The sequence below is a fragment of the Phoca vitulina genome, unplaced genomic scaffold, assembly GCF_004348235.1.
Source record: "Phoca vitulina isolate PV1807 unplaced genomic scaffold, GSC_HSeal_1.0 scaffold74, whole genome shotgun sequence".
NCBI classification, from domain to species: Eukaryota; Metazoa; Chordata; class Mammalia; order Carnivora; family Phocidae; genus Phoca; species Phoca vitulina.
The window spans coordinates 6021135-6035992 of record NW_022589777.1 but is presented as its reverse complement, the minus strand read 5'-3'; the positions used below and the strand labels follow the sequence as shown (position 1 = coordinate 6035992).

At 39.0% G+C, this 14858-nt stretch overlaps 1 protein-coding gene across 3 annotated transcripts in view; it reads right to left on the bottom strand.

The window, feature by feature from the left end:
- HIKESHI (heat shock protein nuclear import factor hikeshi) overlaps positions 1 to 2317 on the bottom strand; it is a 41371-nt gene extending 39054 nt beyond the window's left edge. For all 3 annotated transcript variants that reach the window (XR_004298020.1, XM_032393507.1, XM_032393508.1), the window contains exon 1: positions 2098 to 2317. Coding sequence is in view for 2 of the 3 variants with exons in the window: in XM_032393507.1 (XP_032249398.1) it covers positions 2098 to 2127 (30 nt within the window). In the remaining variant the exon portion in view is untranslated. The remainder of the gene's footprint in view (positions 1 to 2097) is intronic.
- Between the last annotated feature and the right edge of the window lie 12541 nt (positions 2318 to 14858).

Sequence of the window (14858 nt, the reverse complement as noted above, 5' to 3'; positions counted from 1 at the left end):
AAAAGGCTGTCAAGAGTTTACATGATGCAGTTTTTTGGTTTTCTTTTTAATTGCTATTGCCCCTCTATTCACCAAAACACCAAATCTGAATTACTACCAGTATTTTAAGACTTTAAATGGTCAAATCTTACTACCTAGAATGCAACTTCGTTTCCTTTGCTAATAGTTGCTGTTGTTACTAAAATGCTTACTTTTTTCTTTTATAATATCCTAGCTACTACTACAAAGAAACTTAAAAAATTCATAGCTATGTATATGAATTGTCCTAAATTTATTCCCAAGAGACCAAGAATGAATGTTCTTAAAATCAAGTTCTAATTCTCTCTTCTGAAGTTTTCCGACCTCATTAAAAACTGTCCAGTTTAAAGAGAATAAAACAAAAGAAAAACATAAAACCAAACTGCCTGTATTAGTATTAAATTCAATTTCACCAGTTTGGGGCATGCACATAATCTTAAAAAACATATTAAAATGATGGTATTCACAAGCCATGAAATAACCATAAGGCAAAATAAATATCTGTTAAACATCAACTCTACCAAGCACCAGACATCTTATAAATCTGTATTATGACACACTAATCCCTAACCTTAGGGAAAAAGATAACTCTTTAAGAAAAAACCTTCAAGGAATGAAACTGAGTTCATAACTTTAGGTAAGTGGACTTTTCTAGTTAGAGAATAATGAAGTTTTGGATGTCTCCAGGTCTACTTGCCCTTCATTTTGATGAACATGTTCTCTGGTTAACAGAGTTAGACACCTCCTAAAAGTCTTATCTTTAAGAAACTCTACTGGGTATCTATCACAGAGGTTAGATGTTAGGTAAGTAGACACAGGTATTGCTATAATTAAATTTCCACGCTAGTTGACAACATGAGATACATGGAATCCATGTGGCCTTTTCTTTAAAAAACACACAGGGGCACCTGGCTGGCCCAGTCGTAAAGTATGACTCTTGATCTCGGGGTCGTGAGTTCGATCCCCACGTTGGGCATAGAGATTACTTAAAAATAAATAACTAAAAATAAAATAAAACACACACACATTTTAAATGTCATTCATTAATGACACTCACTCATCCGAGTCCCACACTTTAGCCCAGGCTGGTCCTTTCATTTTCCCTGCGAACAGCAGGGGCAATTCAAAGTTATCTCACCAATATTACCAATTACCACCATCACCAAAGTGGCCTCCCAGTCTTTGTGGTTTCTTAGAACTGTGTACAGAATACATTACCAAAAGTTGATGAAAAATTTAATTCAACAAATGGGCTGCAAAATTTAACAAAGCAAGTAGATAAAAGAAAACTCTGGGTGAAAGGAGTTAAGTCTAAAAAGGATTTCTGGGTGGTTTCTAAGGAGGCAAGCAAGATTCATCCTCTAAATTATTCCTGAACAATTCCAGGTGCTGATCTCATTTAACTCTAATAATCTGGCAAGGCAGGTTATTATCTCTTCTGACCAATAAAGATTTTTGCAGCTCATACCCTTCTGGGGTATCTCGGCCATGACTCACACTTAAGTTTAGGCGTTTCTATCAGCCAACTTCCAATTACTTTAAGCATATTTTTTACCGGGGTCCTTCCAAAAGGACCCCAAAGGTACACACTGCCCCAGCACCTTAACCTTTCAGAAATAGTATGTTACAGACTCGATTCAAATGCCAGGTTTACCTCTAATTTACTGTATGAGCTCAGGCAAGTATTTAAACTGACGACTGAGCTTAAGTTCATCAACTACAAAATTAAAATTAAAATAACCATCTCACGAGTTAGGAGGGTTAAATTTGAGGTGCTAAATAAAAGCTACCTAGAAGACTGAAAATTATCCGAAATAGACAAAAGGCGTGCACTGCCAGGCATACAGATAATGCACACTCGATAAATAGTAGCTAACGTGGCTACTATTCAAATGACTGAAAAGAGCCGAGGGCAGAGAACGAACACCCCAGCACCCAATCTCCACCCTCACATTTAGCTGGAAAGTACACTTGGGGGGGTGTTCCCCACATCTCCTGCACCCGAGCACCCTCCCCTTCCCGAGGCCTCGCCCTCGGGTGTCCTGCCCCCTTCCTGATACCACCCGGCCCCATCCTCACCAGCCTCCCTGCCACCAAGCAGCCAAACATGGCGGCGACTCCGCTCAGCCGGCAGGGACCCGAAGCCGGCGACTAAAAGTCCTGCGGCTACTGCCCTAGTTGAGCACAAGAACCTTCCAGAACATGCAGGAGCACGCCAGCCCCTCCACTACATAGCGACTAGGCCAGCGGCAGAAACGCCTTCTGCCCCCGCGACCTCTGACCCCACTTCCTAACCAGCACGCCTCTCAGGTAGCGAGTACTTCCGGGGCTTACCCCAGCCTCCCCAACTAAGGGAGAAAGTCAAGCCAGAGCCAGCACAAGACTACAAGTCCCAGACTGCCCTGCGCCGGTTTCCGGGAGGAGAGTGAAGAGGACTTACGTTTCGAGATTGACTGTCCAGATCCCAGATTTTCAAATTCGGTGCCAGTAGATGTTTCTCCCATTTGTGTAACATTTTAGAGATTACAGTGCGCTTTACAATAATCACTTCACTAGGTCTTGGCAAAACCCTTAGGAGGTATGCGAGGAAATTGCCCAGAGTGACCAGCTCCCAATCTTTACACAGCACAAAATGTTGGAGCCCGAATCCAAGTCCTGATCCAAATCCAGGGCTCTTTCTCCTACGTAGTATCTCAAAAGTACTAATTTTTAACCAGCCGTTTAGTACTTACTGACAACTTTATTGTAGTTCTTTCAGCTTCACTTAACTCCCCCATTTATTTTCTGTAAAACTGTAAGCAAGATATTATAATAACTTTATAACTTTGTGCTTTAATGTCTCCATTTGCAAAATAAGAATAATAATTAATTGTACCTATCTTATAGGGTTGCTGAGAGGATAAAATGAATTAGTGTATATAAAACAGAATAGAGTGGCAGCAGTTAATTTATAGGGGTTTTAAATGTCTTATTTTTTTTTCTATATGCATTTGCAGTAAAGGTTCATAGGAAATAAAAAACAATAGCCAAAAGAACTGGCATCAACTACTGATTGACACCAATACTCATTCTTCTTTCACAGCTTTAATTATCTTCTTAGATAGAAAGGTAGGATATCCCCTCCCCAACAGTCTCTGCCCTGATTGAAATATATGAGTTTAGGGCACCAGTCATCAGCAGGTCTGTCCTTCCAAACCCAGGTTATATATAGAGGATCAAAAAGTTTGTAACAATCCTCTGGCCTCCACTCTGGTTCCATAAACTGTGACCATTTATATTATTTCAGATATTCCTTTTAGATAGCCAAGCCAAAGGTGAAGAGATAGAAGATGTTTCTATCGATGTCTCCAACTTTCTACCTAAAAAGTCCTAGAACCTTCAAAATAGAAAGACCATTTATGATAATATCACTTCATGAGGGGCAGATACACTGCCTGGGTTCAGAGCCCATCTCTGTCATTTATTAACTATATAATCTTAGGCTAGTTAACCTAACACTCCCATTTCTCATTTTCCCCATCTGTAAAATGGGATAATAATAGTATCTGCATCATATGGTTGTTATGAAGGTTCTTGCATGAAAAGTACTAAATAGTAGCCAGAAAATACCTTAATAAAATGTTGGCATTTAGCATTATTACCTCTCCTGACAGATTTTCTGTCTTCATAGAAATAAAAATAAATATATTGGTCTCTGCCCCTAGTTCCTGACACAGGACACTGAAACCCTTGTAAATTCCCAAGTGATAAGAGCACTAGGAGCATCTTTTATTCTAATGAGGTGGCTCTGGGTAGACTCCTAGTTGGGGGCTGATCACCAGAAAGACCGAGCCATGATTAGAGGCTTGGAATTTTCAGCCCCACCCCCATTCTCCAGAGAAGGAAGAAGGACTGGAAATGGAGTTAATACTGGATCACGCCTGTGTGAGGAAACCTCCATAAAACGCCAGTAGTAAGGAGGGTGATGCACCCCAACTCTATAAGGACAGAAGCTCCTGCACCTGGGACCCTCCCAGACTTTGTCCTTTGTATCTCTCCATCTGGCTGTTAATCTGTATCCTTTATCATATCCTTTAACAAACTGGTAAACATAAGTAAGTGTTTCCCAGACTTCTGTGAGCAAATAATTGAATCCAAGGAGGAGGAGATCATGGGAACCTCCAGTTTGTAGCCATGTCAGACAGAAGTTGTGGGTAACCTGGACCTATTACTTGCAATTGGCATCTGAAGTGGGGGGGCAGTCTCATGGGACTGAGTCTCATGGGACTTAACCTGTGGGATCTGATGCTATCTCCAGGTAGTATTAGGATTGAGTTAAATTGTAGGATACCCAGCTCGTGTCACAGAATTGTTTGGTGTGGGGGGGAAAAAAACCCACACATTTGGTGTCAGAAGTGTTGTGAGTATGGTAGTAGTGTGAGAATGAAGGAGAAACACAGAAGAAAGACCAGGTTTTTTTTTTTTTACATACTCTTACTATGCATTTGATTGTCTGAACAACTCATACTTTTCAATCTTTTTGTGCTTACACAACTTGTTTTACCTACCTATAATATTCACTTGGCAACTTATACAACCTCCCAGTTGTCTCAAAATATTTTTTTAAGATTTTATTTATTTATTTGGGGAGAGAAAGTGAGCAAGTGAGAGAGAGAGAGCATCAGTGGAGGGAGGTGCAGAGGGAGAGGGAGAAGCAGACTCCATGCTGAGCAGGGAGCTTGATGCGGGGCTCAATCCTGGGATCATGACCTGAGCCAAAAGCAGATGCTTAACCAACTAAGCCACCCAGGCACCCCAAAATATTTTCTTCAGGAATCTTTCCATGATCTACCTGATAATTAGTTACACATTATCTTACACAACAATTTTATTTAATGGTTTGAGAGCTGGCTAGCTTAGAAATTATTTTTATGAAGTAAAGTTGCTGTTTATTAATTATCTCAGTCTTTGTTATGTGGGATTTCAGACTTTTCTCCATTTTTCTGGTGAATAGTCTAGTTCTAACATTGGACAAAGAATTAGAAGCAGTGGGTTTAATATCTTTTCTCCAGACTATAAAAGCCAGCCTTCGGGCGCCTGGGTGGCTCAGCTGGTTAAGCGACTGCCTTCGGCTCAGGTCATGATCCTGGAGTCCCGGGATCGAGTCCCGCATCGGGCTCCCTGCTCAGCAGGGAGTCTGCTTCTCCCTCTGACCCTCCCCCCTCTCATGCTCTATCTCATTCTCTCTCTCAAATAAATAAATAAAATCTTTAAAAAAAATAAAAATAAAAAAAAATAAAAGCCAGCCTTCTATTCACCAAACTCCGTTATTTCTACATACAATAGTTCTTTGTAACTAAAGAGGACAGAACGAAGGGCCCCTGGGTCGCTCAGCCGGTTAAGCATCTGACTTTGGCTCAGGTCATGATCTTGGGGTCCTGGGATGGAGGCCGGCCTTGGGCTCCCCACTCAGTGGGGAGTCTGCTTCTCCCTCTCCTGGGGCTCCTCCCCTAGCTTATGCTCTCTCTCTCTCTCAAATAAATAAAATCTTAAAAAAAAAAAGGACAACTCCCAGAATGGGAGAAAATATTTGCAAATTATATATCTGATAAAGGAGTCATATCCAAAATACATAAGGAATTCTTTCAGCTCAAAAAATTTTTTTAAAAAGCAATTTTAAAATGGACAAAGGATCTTATATTAGTTTCCTAGAGCTGTCAAAACAAATTACCAACAACTAAGTGGCTTAAAGCAGCAGAAATGTTCATATAAAAACTTGTACATAAATGTTTATAGCAGCATTATTCATTATAGCCAAAAGGTGGAAACAGTGGAATGTCCAATAATGGATGAATGGATAAACAAATGTGGTATATGCATACAACAGAATATTATTCAGCCATGAAAAAGTGAAGTACTGATATATGCTACAATATGGATGTACCTTGAAAACATTATATTAAGTGAAAAAAGCCACAAAGGTCATATATTATATGACCCATCTGTATGAAATATTCAGGATAGAGAAATCTATAGAGACTCAAAGTAGATTAGTGTTTGCTTAGGACTGGGGTGGGTGGGGATGTGGAGATAGGGATAATAGATAGCTAAAGAATACAGTTTCTCTCTCTCTCTTTTTTACCAACTTAGCCATTTTTTAAGTATACAGGACAGTAGTGTTATCTATATGCACCTTGTTGCAACAGATCTCTAGAATTTTTTTATCTTGCAAAACTGAAACTCTATGCCTGGTAAACAATTTCCGTATTCCCCTCCCCCAGACTTCTTGAGGTGATGGAGATGATCTAAAATTGACTGTAGTGATAGTTGCTTGTATATTGAATATACTAAAAACCATTGAATTATATCTTAAGTAGGTAAATTGTATGGTATGTGAATTATATTTCAATAAAACCGTTTTTAAAATCAGTACCATTTGGGGCACCTGGGTGGCTCAGTCGTTAAGTGTCTGCCTTCAGCTCAGGTCATGGTCCCAGGGTCCTGGAATCGATCCCCGCATCGGGCTCCCTGCTCCGCGGGAAGCCTGCTTCTCCCTCTCCCACTCCCCCGCTTGTGTTCCCTCTCTTGCTGTGACTCTCTGTCAAAAAAAAAAATATATATATATATATATATATATATATATATATATATATATTGAAAAAATAAAAAAATAAAATCAGTACAGTTTATAATAGCATCAAAAAAATTTATGTAAAAGTGCCTATGAGCAAGTGGGCCATCCTGGAATGGGATAGAGGAATTACATGAAAGCCTTCCTGCTCCTAGCTCCACAATACTGCCTTCAAGGCTCATATCCCCCAGGTAGAAGACTGGGAGATCCTTCTCAGGAAAAACTGAACACTCCAGAGATACCGTTATCTTGAAATCTTTGTTGACAAAACTGATAGGCTGCCTAATCCTACTGTAGTGAAACATTCCATTTAACAGCTTTCCCCATATTTTTTGCTTATAAATAGAACATGCCACTAAGGATCACCAGACATTTGAGGAAAACCACTATCAAGAAAGAGAGTGACTGGGGAGGAGAGTGGGGGGATGGGGTAACTGGGTGATGGACACTGGGGAGTGTATGTGTTGTAATGAGCACTGGGTATTATTATAAGACTGATGAATCACAGACCTGTACCCCTGAAACAAATAATACATTATATGTTAATTAATTTAATTTAAATTAAAAAAAAAAAAGAGAGTGACCAAAGTAAAGAAGGGGGGAGGAATTCAGTAAATACAAAAACAATACAAGATGCAGAAAAAAATTAATAAAACCCTATGGTGTTATCCAAAGACAGAGAGAGAGAGAGAGAAATAGAGAGATTGTACCATTAAAATAAAAATAGAATACTATAAAAGTAGAAAATCAAAGAACAAGAAAGAACCCATGAAATTTAAAAATATGCGAACTGAAGAGACAGTTTTTAGTTTTGTTGTAAGATAATGTCAAGGAACTATCTCAGAGAAGAAAGCAAAAAGAAAGAAATGGAAATCAGGAGAGAATACAATTAGAAGATCAATACAGGAGGTTCAATATGGGAATTCCTGGGAGAATAAAGAAAACACTGGACAATAAATTGTCAAAGAAATACTATTTTTAAAAATTTCCTGGGGCGCCTGGCTGGCTCAGTTGAAAGAACATGCAACTCTTGATCTCAGGATCCTGAGTTCGAGCCCCACCTTGGGTATCACAATTACTAAAAACATAAATAAAAAAAGAAACTTAAAAAAAAAATTCCTGAACTGAAAGACATGGGTCTCCAGAAAGAAGAGGCTCATTGAATGCCCAGCAATACAAATCAAGACCCACCAAGGCTCATCCTTATCAATTTTCACAATACTGAAACTAAATAGATTCCATAAAGCTAAAAGAGAAAGTTACATACAATGACTGGGAACCAAAGTGAATTGACCTCGGTACAGCAACAGTGAAAGCCAGAAGACAAAGGAAAAATGCCTTCAAAATTTTCTGAGCATAAATTATGTCCTGTCTCAAATTCAATATCCAGTCAAAATTCCACTGAAGTAAAGGATAGAATAGATATTTTCAGACCTGCAAAGTTTCAAAAAAAAAAAAAAAATGCCTCCTTATTCTCGGGAAATTACTGGATGTGCTCCTCCCAGTAAAAACCAATAAAGAGGGGCACCTGGTGGCTCAGTTGGTTAGACATCTGACTCTTGATCTCAGCTCAGGTCTTGATCTCAGGGTCATGAGTTCAAGCCCCATGTTGGGCTCCATGCTGGGCATAGAGCCTACTTAATTTAAAAAAAAAGACAATAAAGAAGAAGACATGAAATGAGATTCAGAGTACAGGATAGTCAACTAAGGGGAGTGATAAAGAGAATTTCAAAGGTGATGGCAAAAAGAAGTCCCAGGACATATGCAGAGAGCTATAATCCAGTAAGCCTGTAGAGGGATTTGTTTTTTCAGGGGGAAAAATGGAATAGATTACTATTTGATGCTTTTGACATGAAACATTATACAGAGAGGTGTTTTACGGAGCTGGTGTGGTGAATGGATGAAGACTTAGCCTCAGTCAGATAGTCAAACTAAAATGGAAAAAGAGGCCATTATTTAGGCCAATAGAAATAAAATTGTACAGGGCGCCTGGGTGGCTCAGTTGGTTAAGCGACTGCCTTCGGCTCAGGTCATGATCCTGGAGTCCCGGGATCGAGTCCCACATCAGGCTCCCTGCTCAGCAGGGAGCCTGCTTCTCCCTCTGACCCTCCCCCCTCTCATGCTCTCTGTCTCTCATTGTCTCTCTCGCAAATAAATAAAATCTTAAAAAAAAAAAAAGAAAGAAAGAAAATTGTACAATAAAGTGACATAGCACAAAACAATATATACATGAATGTATCGTTCCCTATGGCTGCTGTAAGAAATTGCCACAAATTTAGTGGCTTAAAAGAACACACATTCTTTTACTGTTCTAGAGATCAGAAGTCAGACATCAGTTTCAACTGGCCACAAACAAAATGTCAACAGGGCCACAGTTTTTCCAGAGGCTCTAGAATAAATTCCATTTCCTTGTCTTTTTCAGATATTAGAGCTCCATTCCTTAGCTTAGAGCCCCCTTCTTCCACCTTCAAAGTCAACAACATAGCATCCTGCTCCAGTCCTCACATTGCCTTCTTCTCTGTCAAATATCACTCTGCCTTCCTCTTATATGGATATTTGTGATTGCATTTAAGATCCACCAGGATAATCCAGAAAAATCTCCCCATCTCAATAGCCTCAACAATCATACCTGTAAAGCCTCTTTTTCCATATAAAGTAACATTCACAGGTCCCAGGGATGAGGACCTGACTATTTCGGGAGGGCATTATTCAGCCTACTATACTATCTTAATAAAAACTCCAAATGTGGATTAAATAAAAATTGTTATTTAACTACACTAAGAATATGAGAGAAGAGGAAGAAGAGGTATGGACAGCTAAAATCTTCCTCATATTCAATATATATTAAAATGAATGAACGAATCAAAAGAGAACAGCAATTGCATATTAGAATGATAAGGTAAACACAAGAAGAAACAACTAAAAACATAGTGCTTGCGTCTGTGGAATAGAACATTGAGCAGAAAACTACTGTGTTTTTTGTTTTTTGTTTTTTTGCTTTTAAAGCCTTTTTACCCTGTTTCACTTTTTAAACTATGTGCCTCTATTATTTTAATAAAAAATCTAATTTTATAAAAGTGAAAAAAATGAAGGACTTGGACTAATCTCTAAAATTCCTTGCATTGAATATGCCATGATTTTATGTCTCTTTAACATTATTGTTTTAAAACACCAGCATCACAGCCTCCGAACCTTTGATGCCTAAAACAAACACAATCAGGAAATCATCAGTAACAATCACACTGGTATAAGAATGTCAGCTCAGAAAGAGACATATTGGTGATTTCAAACTTTCCAAGTGATAGTTCTTTCTTTTTTTTTTTTTTTTAAAGATTTTTATTTATTTATTTGAGACAGAGAGAATGAGAGAGAGAGAGCACATGAGAGGGGGGAGGGTCAGAGGGAGAAGCAGGCTCCCTGCTGAGCAGGGAGCCCGATGCGGGACTCGATCCAGGGACTCCAGGATCATGACCTGAGCCGAAGGCAGTCGCCTAACCAACTGAGCCACCCAGGCGCCCGATAGTTCTTTCTTGAAGGGAGATCTGAGTGGCTTTCCCGTTGCCTATCTTATCACCTATAGCAGATTGCAAAAATAGCACAAATTCTTCTTCTCCCTGTGCCCATGACTTTGCAGTGCGACTTTGCAGCTTCTCACATCAAGAGATGGAATCTATTTCTTCACCCTCCAGGCCTTCTTACCTGATTTGATGGAAAGAATGCAGAAGTGATGTGCCAGTTCCAAGCCTAGGCCTCAAAAATATTTGCAAGCATCTGTTCTAGTTCTTGGAACTTTGCCAGTCTACCACAGGAACAAGCCAAGGATTGCTTGCTGGATAATGAAAGACACCTGGCCCCTGTGCCTCAGCCAACAACCAGTCAAACCTTAGGAACAGAGCTACCAAGCTGATTTGCAGCTGACCAGACATGAGTGAATCCAGTCAAGACCAGAAGAACCTCTCAGCCAAGCTCAACCAAAATAGAATCATGAGTTAAATAAAATTTGAAATGTTTTGTTATGCAGCAAAAGCTAACTTCTATGTAGTTCCTCCACAATTTGTGATTGCATTTTATTCATTAATTTTCCTTCCCTGTAACAATTACTGGTAGTTTTCTATTTAACATCCATTCCCCCCTTCTTCTTTGTTAACAGAACCCCATTTTTGTTCAGGAATGCATCCCTCCTCCAGGAGGCTCAGAGCCCCAGAGGAAGGCCCTGCTTAATCTAACTAACAATTTTCCTGTCTCTTTGCAGTGACTGGTTTAGGATCAATCCCATAACACAATTCTGGTCAGTGAAACCTGAAAGGAAATCTGCTGGGGTGCTGGGATAGGTTTCTCGGTCTTAAGAAAATCACATGAAGAGATGATTTCCTTCTGCACATAGACATAACTGAAAGTGACACCTGAAGTTGTAGCAACCAACCATCCTGGAACTTCAAAAACAACCCGGCAAAAAAATTTTATACAAAATTTTAGCAGTTTAAATTTTAAAATTTTTAGCAGTTTTAAATTTTGCCTCAAATAAAAAAACCAAATAATGGCCAATACTCAAAATCAATGACTTTCTGACAACCTACAATGTAATGGTTTTGGAATTAAACACATACACACTCCCTCAACTTGTTGCACACAATATAACAGAAATCACCCAACTTGTTAAATTTCACATGAGCCTGGGGTAACTGAAGCAGGGAAAGTGAAATGAGTCTGCTTTCATTCATCTAAAGTTTTGTTCTGTATCAGAAAAGAACCACAAAATACCAAGAATCTTTTTAGAAATCCATCAGTTCAATACCAAAATGATAGTCATTTTCTACCTAACAGGGGAAACCCCCAGGTAATAAATGAAAGTAGGGGAAGTTACAAATTTTATAGTGTTAGAGCTATATTTTATGGTTAAAGAGACCACCTAGCACTTTTTTTTTAAAGATTTTATTTATTTATTTTGACAGAGAGAGACAGCGAGAGAGGGAACACAAGAAGGGGGAGAGGGAGAGGGAGAAGCAGGCTTCCCGCTGAGCAGAGAGCCCCGTGTGGGGCTAGATCCCAGGACCCTGGACACCTAACAACTGAGCCACTCAGGTGCCCCGCCCCTTTTTTTTAAAGTAAGCTCTACATCCAACATGGGGCTTGAACTCATGATCCTGAGATCAAGAGTTCATGCTTTACCGACTGAGTCAGCCAGGAACCCCTAATGTGGGTCTTGCTCTCAATCTCCTTGGTAAAAACCCTCTAGACTAATTTCCCCTAGATCAGTGTGTTTCAGACTGTAGGTTGAGATGATTATTAGGTTGTGCAATCAACTTAGTGAGTCACAACTGCATTCCAAAAAAAAAAAGAAAGAAAAGAAAAGAAATAGAAAATGTCGGAATACTTTATACATGGTAAATATATTGTTTCATGGAACTTCTTGTTTTGGTTATATATATATATATATGTTTGTGTGATTGGGATATTATAGTCTATTTCTTACCATGGGTGGCATTAAAAAAATTTTTTTTTAAACTACTGTCCTACATGATGCAATTAAGCAGAATGACTATCTCCTTTGCCTCAAGTGAGAGTTTTAATTCTTAAAGCACTTCTGGACAATGTGACCATCAGTTCTTTAGACCTCTGCCCTTCTCAGGCATTTCTTAAAAAAAAAACAAAAACAAAAACAAAACTTTAAAATCATTTAATTTCTATCCAGCCCCTTTCCAATATTCTGTAGGATATTACACCTAAAGTCACATCCCAGTCTTTTCTTAGCCAATTTTGTTTTCCCAAGACTTCATTGTACTTGTCATCTCTACAACAGAAACCATCTACTCTGCTTCATAGATTTCTTCAGACTCAGGTTCCTGCTCACAGAACACAATATGGCTCCCAGCCTCTGCCTTATTTCCTATTGCTGAAATTGTTATTTTTCTTTTGGGGGCAAATGTGGGGAGAAGGGGAGAAGGTGGAGAATCATTCTATTCATTTTATTTAAAAGGACCAAAGAAGACCAAGATGGAGCCAGAAAGAGACTGATAACAAGACTAAATAGTTTAGAAAAGAAATGAGAACCTATCAACAGAGTTGTCAGTGCCAGAAGGAGCTTCTAAGAAAAGGGAGGCACAGGACCTCAGGTCAGCCCCAGGCAGGATCAGCTTCACAGGTGTGTGACCAATGCAGTAAGTAGTACGGGGCCTGGGCTCAGAAAGAACCCATGCTTAGTTCAAAGCCTCCTCTACTCCCATCTTGACATTCTTGGTAATTTTTTTTTGAACTTGCATTTTGTAAGTCCAGTGGGACAAGGCAGCATGTATGTGAAGAGGGGACTTGTGCAGTATGCGTATCTGTCTACTGTTCCTTGCCTCTCTATTCATATGTAGCATTTTCGATTCTCCATGAGCAAAGAATTCCATTATAAGATCCAAAATGAGTGCCAGTGTGTTTCATCTATAATTGAGTGGGCAGGGGTCTGACAACCCCCCAAGAGGCTGTGCTTTCAGTTTGAACCAGAACTTGGTTTAAACAAAGAAGACAAAGCATTTTAAGAAACTCAAACAACTAAGGAACGCTATTCTTGATTATGTTACTTCTTTACTTCCTTGTGTTAGTCAACCATTTATACAGACGATGACACAGAAGAAAAGGGAAAGATAAGGCAATGGATGGTTGTTTACCTTTATCCTAAAATTAGTAGGTCAAATGCAGAGAATGTTGGTAGAATGTGTGATATCAAGAAGTGAAATAAAAGTTTTGTCCTGCATTTTCACTGTACTGGCAAGAACTAAATACACATGAAAGTACGAGTTACAAAATACCAGTTGCAAAATTTCAATAGGAGTTAAATGCTTTTATGTTTGCATTGGAAACTGTCATCATACAATATGAAGATGAATGGTAAAATTCATGCTAATGTGCAATCTTAAGATGGCGTTTTTAGTTAGAATAGCATTAAAAGCAAATATAAAAATATTATAAGTTGAGAAATCACAAAAAGAAAAAAGCTTTTGTATTTTTCAGTACCTTTAAGGGCACCTTTCTCCTGCTTTCTAAACAAGAGGCTTGCATCTACGAAAAACCCACAGCAAATATCATTCTCAATGGGGAAAAACTGAGAGCTTTCCCCCTAAGGTCAGGAACACGGCAGTGATGTCCACTCTCACCACTGCTATTCAACATAGTATTAGAAGTCCTAGCCACAGCAATCAGACAACAAAAAGAAATAAAAGGCATCCAAATCGGCAAAGAAGTAGTCAAACTCTGACTCTTTGCAGGTGATATGATACTTTATGTGACAAACCCAAAAGACTCCACCCCAAAACTGCTTGAACTCATACAGGAATTCAGTAAAGTGGCAGGATATAAAATCAATGCACAGAAACCAGCAACGAGACAGAAGAAAGAGAAATTAAGGAGTCGATCCCATTTACAATTGCACCCAAAACCATAAGATACCTAGGAATAAATCTAACCAAAGAGGCAAAGAACCTGTACTCAGAAAACTATAAAATACTCATGAAAGAAATTGAGGAAGACACAAAGAAATGGAGAAACGTTCCATGCTCATGGATTGGAAGAACAAATACTGTGAAGATGTCAATGCTACCTAGAGCAAACTACACATTCAATGCAATCCCCATCAAAATACCATCCACTTTTTTCACAGAAATGGAACAAATAATCCTAAAATTTTTATGGAAGCAGAAAAGACCTTGAATAGCCAGAGGAATGTTGAAAAAGAAAAGCAAAGTTGGTGATTACAAAGCTGTAATCATCAAGACACTATGGTACTGGCACAAAAACAGGCACATAAATCAATGGAACAGAATAGAGAACTCAGAAATGGATTCTCAACTCTATGGTCAACTAATCTTCGACAAAGTAGGAAAAAATATACAATGGAAAAAGGACAGTCTCTTCAACAAATGGTGTTGGGAAAATTGGACAGGCACATGCAGAAGAATGAAACTGTACCATTTCCTTACACCACACACAAAAATAGACTCAAAATGGATGAAAGACCTAAATGTGAGAAAGGAATCCATCAAAATCTTTGAGGAGAACACAGGCAGCAACTTCTTCTTCCAGGACACATCGCCAAAGGCAAGGGAAGCAAGGGCAAAAATGAACTATTGGGACTTCAAGATAAAAAGCTTTTGCACAGCAAAGGGAACAGTCAACAAAACCAACAGAATGGGAGAAGATATTTGCAAATGACATATCAGATAAAGGGCTAGTATCCAAAATCTATAAG